This window comes from Crocodylus porosus, unplaced genomic scaffold (genome assembly GCF_001723895.1).
Source record: "Crocodylus porosus isolate Cpor-Errol unplaced genomic scaffold, CroPor_comp1, whole genome shotgun sequence".
Taxonomy (NCBI): Eukaryota; Metazoa; Chordata; order Crocodylia; family Crocodylidae; genus Crocodylus; species Crocodylus porosus.
The window spans coordinates 31,069,969-31,074,976 of NW_017728951.1; the positions used below are offsets into that span (position 1 = coordinate 31,069,969).

At 43.0% G+C, this 5,008-nt stretch overlaps 1 protein-coding gene across 1 annotated transcript in view; it reads right to left on the reverse strand.

Annotated features, from left to right (window-relative positions):
- The window catches only part of TBC1D12 (TBC1 domain family member 12), a 90,379-nt gene extending 86,762 nt beyond the window's left edge, over positions 1–3,617 (reverse strand). The window contains exon 1 of the mRNA XM_019556111.1: positions 3,544–3,617. Within this exon, the coding sequence (XP_019411656.1) occupies positions 3,544–3,602 (59 nt within the window). The 5' untranslated portion in view covers positions 3,603–3,617. The remainder of the gene's footprint in view (positions 1–3,543) is intronic.
- Between the last annotated feature and the right edge of the window lie 1,391 nt (positions 3,618–5,008).

Here is a 5,008-nt window from a genome sequence, read left to right on the forward strand (position 1 = left end):
GCTCGTCCTCCTCCTCGTCGTCCTCCGCCGCCTCCGCCTCCTGCCGGCCCGCGGAGAGCAGCGCAGCGCCACGCCGCGCCCCGGCATCGTCCGGCCCCACCATTTGCCGCCGCGGTGCCAGAGGCGCGGCGCGGCGGGGCCCAGCGGGCGGGGCCAGGCAGGGCCGGGGTCACGCAAGCGCAGAGCGGCGGAACCCGCCACATCCGCTACCATCGAGGAGCGGGCTGGACGGGAGGGGAGCCGCGGCCCTGGACCGTATTGCACCGAACAGCTCCCCGGCACGGGGATGGTGGCGGTGGCCGTATTCAATCTGAAAGCTCCCTCAGGCTCTACTGGAGCCCGCCGGCAAGTGCAGCCGCCTGCCCGCGAGGCGTCGTTTTACTGGTGCAGGTGCTGCTGCTTCCAGCGCCTGCCCCGGCCGCCTCGTAGTGGCGGAGCGATGAAAGGGATGAGGGTTTAATAAGAACACCAGACACACACAAGTAATAAAACCCCAGAACTAAAAGGAAAAGAATAAAAAAATAAAACAGACACGTCAAAAAACAAGCCCCCTTCTGCGCGCACGAGTCATCCCCAGGGATGTCCCAGCATCGTGGCTGAGGGGGCCCAGCCAGGGCAGGTTAGGCTCAGGTCACATTCAGACTTTCTGCACCAGTATCTGCCCCACCAGGCCCAGAGCCGGGGATGTTAAGTGCAGCGGGTGATCTGGGTGTCCCAACCCCGGCCTGGTTTTCAAAGTGCTTGCGGCTTCTCCTGACTCCTGTTAGTTCATATCATAAACTATGTTCACATCTGCGTTCACAGCATTTAGTTTCCTTTAATTTCACATAAATATTAATACAAGAAACAACTACAAGAAGAATCACAGTATAGAAAGGCCTACTTTGAGAAAGAAAGTCAGTCTTTGAAAAATCTGACACTATAACCCCAGAGACCCCAGTGTAAATATACTTTAGGGTAGCCAAAGAAGGATGTTAGTGGTTTTCAACCTATGGTCTGAGGATGGTTGGGGGTCTGCAGACCATGTCAAAGAAATCCACAAAAGATAACTATGATCAATCAAAAGGATGTGAATGCTCACACTTATACTTCAAAGGAGTCCACACCACCATTCACAATTTCTTAGGAGTCCACAAATGAAAAAAGGTTGAAAACCACAGCTGTAGATTATGGTTTGTTTTCTCAGTTGTGGTAGAAAGGTTGTTAGAGGCAGTCCTTTGACAGCCACACTAATTCTGCAGCAATCATCAGGAAACCATGAAGCCAGAACCAATGAACAGGGTTTTAGATGCCTCTTCCTGGCTCACAAGGGTAAAGTTATACCCACTGAGCTTGGTGGGAGGAGATAACAGTATAAAAAGGGGAGCTGCTGGTCAGAAGCTGAATTTATCACACTGGTTTCCTTTCTTACTTGATATGATCTGCTCTAAACCCCAGTTCAGCACTTTAGACCTCAGAAGTGGTTTGCGTGGGAATTTAAGATGTGCTTGATTCTGATACTAAGCAAAGACAAAAGACAGGTTGAGAAGGGGAAAGGAGGCAGCAAAATAGAGAAGTCAGCAGCAGAAAGCAAGGCACAACAGGCTATGGAGGAGAACTTTTGAAGAAAGAAAGCAGATGGCACATAGGAACATCTAATTGGGATGCAAACACTAGAACAGTAAAAAGAATATCCTGCAAGGAGTCTTGAAGACAAGAAAAAAAAAAGCCATGGGGAGCTCCAAACAACACTGCACTAAGGAAAGGCAAGGCTGTGCAGAAACCACAACTTCACACAGAGAGCACACATGAGTTTATGGGCTTGAGGTGAAAGTGCCAGTCAGCATAGTAGAAGGCAGAGCAGATTTGCACCTTACAGATTAACTAAAGTACTGTAGATATATTCCATATAAAACATGAGCTTCAGCCCACAAAAAGCTTACTTTACCAGATACTATGAAAGGATGTGCATAAAGCAGTGTATGAAGACAGAGAAATTTGAATACAAAGAGACAAGGGAGCAGGGTAGTGATGGGAGACAAATGCGCGATAAACCCATAGGCACAAAAGGAGTCACAAAAACTAATGCAAGTAACAGGATAAAGAATACCTAGCTCCCATTTAAAACATACTTAATACAATCCAGTCTCTGAATGATTTCTTGTTCCAAAATTTCCCTTTCAGACTGGTTCTTAAAAGTTTGCTGCCTAAGAACAGTTGGCATAGTGACAGAAGGTAAAGGTTACATGCTTAATTTTAGCTAGATGGAAGGAGGGAAGTAAAAGATTGAGAATGCAGTATAGCAGGCAAGATAATGAGGTGTTTTCACAATGTAGACAAGAAGAATGGAAAGATTTCAGGAGCATTACAGAAGCGAAAACAATGTAAGTCAACAAACTGTATATAAAAGGAAATGGAAGAATCAAATTAATTCCCAATACATAGATGTGAGTAATGAAGAAGATACCATAATTGTGTTTTCAACAGATATGGAAAGGGGAAGCTAGGAAGAGGAGTTGGATGAAAAGTTCAGTTTCTGTTGCATTCTACTTGAAAGAAACAGCAAGACACTTTCAAAAGATAGCAGAAGGCACAAGAAATGATGTAAAGAAAATCAAAGGTGGAAAAGTAAAGTGGAGCCTTATTCATCTCATAGCTAAAAGAGACTCATCAAGGTCACACAGGGAGAAAGCAAGCAGGTAAAACATAACCAAGCTCCTAGCAAACCCCTAACAGAGATAGGTGGGGAATAAGAAGAGAATTTCTTCAAATATGGTTCACTAGAGAAATAAAGGACCCAACAAAATCCAAGATAGAGGAGGTCTCAAGAAGTAGGTAAAATCAACAGTGTTAAAAAGGTCAAGAATGAGCCCAGATAATTGACCTTAGAGTTGAAAGGGAAAGATACTCCTTTCCTTGTGCTATTCTTTTGTGTGGACATCCGGGGAGGAGAGGGAAGAGGAAAGGGTTAACACCAGATTAGAAGAGTGGAAAAACAGTTAAAGCGAAAGGATTAATCACATACAGGAATACTGTAGGCTCCCATGAAACTTCTGGGTAGAAAAAAAAATACAGGGTCTTTGTGTGCTAATCATATATAAAACCACAAATTAAAGATATACAGAAAGACCTTAGGTTTATGGAACAGCAGGTTCAAAGGGAACATATCAGGCATCCTTAAGGCAACACTATAACACTTTGTTTTTCCTGGCATTTTGAGGGGTTTAAGGGATGTCAACAAGATTAGAGGGGAAGTCTTGTGAAAATGCAAAAGGATTTTGCAACTCTTTCTGGTTAGTGCTGGAAAGCCTAGGAAAGTTCTAGCTAAAGGTATTTGAGGAACAGGATCAAGGGAAGGAGAAGTTAGCACTTAGCAAGCCCTATTCAAACAGTAGTTCTGTGGACTTACAGGCCCTGGAGATGAAATAAGGCACCATTGCTTTCCTTGTACTATTCTCTAAGCAACTAGCATCCCTTTCTAAGGAAACTATCAATCCTAAAAAGCTAACAGCTTCCTATAATAGGCAAAGCTATTCAAATAGTAAACAGTGTTACTAGACTTACGTTTCAGAAGGGAAAAAGCTTAGTTCTCTTAGCAACTCTTGGCTAGAGAAGACTTCCATTTAATAACTCTACCCCTAAAGTTTCTCTAGTTTACATCTTGCTAAATTATCTACCTTTAAAGGCAAACAGGTGGAGCATGCTCAGTATAAGGTGGAGAGATTCTGTAACACAGCTCAAGAGAGATTTCTCCTACATAATTCCTTCTTCTACTAATGGGAGTTTTGGAGGAAGAAAAGGTTTAAATGAGGAATAATTACAGCAGACTCTCTTTTTAAAAAGCAGCAAATGCTTCTTATTATCTAAGCTGCAAATCACTATTAGAGTTTTGGGTTATGAATTTTCTGGGGCTAGTGTCAATAACAATAATTGTAATGAAGTAGGTGTCTGGGTTTTGTTTTTTTTCTTCTCTATCTCCATGCCTTTCAAGTAATGCTTGAAGCAGTGTGTTTTGCACTTAGAAGGAGCAGACTTGTTTGACATAAAACAGTTCCTTGAGCAGATAGCAAAGCTAGGGATCTTGTATGTTATTCTGTGTAGAAGGGGAAGCTAGTGATAAGATCAGGTGTTTCTGTGATGCACTTTTATTTATTTATAAAGAATATTAACACTTCAGTTTTCTAATGGGAGAAGAAACTGAACCCACCACAGCCAGTTCTCTGGTGCTGTGGGAAAAGAAATCTTTCAACCAGGCAGCTTTTCCCAGGACCACCCACCTTGTTTGTTTAGTCTCTATTAAAACTTCCTTTTCTCTTTTTCTGTGACACATCTTGCCTCCCAAATTGAACTCTTTCCTGCCCCCTATTCCCCACAAGCTATATCCAACAAAGCCAAGTTGCCAAAATCATACAAAGTTGTAAACAAGTTTGTGCTTGCCTTTATTCTAGAGCAGTGATGTGTGCTTTGCTATCTCTTACAGATAACTGAAAAGAGTAGCAGTTAAACCTACCAGTTTCCTTGAGTTTTTTAACCCAATTTATACCAGAACTTGGCAGTGAAGTGAGATTTCCAATTCTCCTCCTCAGTAGGCCAGTTTATGGTTCCAGTCCTTGTATTTCTGTATACCAGCATACAGGGCTTACAAAGCAAATGGATCTTCCCCCAAGGAAAAGTCCCTGTCTCAGTGTGTTTCTTAGTGGCACAGAGCTTTCAGTATGACCCAGCACTGTAATATCTTTCGGTACCTTTCAGTAAAGGAGCATAAAGATGGGAGGAAGGAAGACTATCCAGAGCACAACTGTGCTTCAGCTGTTCTGGGCTGCTGAAGTAGCCCATGCAATTGTGAATTAATTGGAGTATTATGTTTGGATCCCATCACCAGTGTTATAAGTAAGATTTTTTGTACGGTTCTCGGCTTAATTTCCTCAACAATCCCTAATAATGTTCTGTCTTCCTACTTTATTAACCTACATGTGCAAGGAAGTCAAGGGCCCAAACCATCTCATATTTCTAATCATGTTCTTAAGTG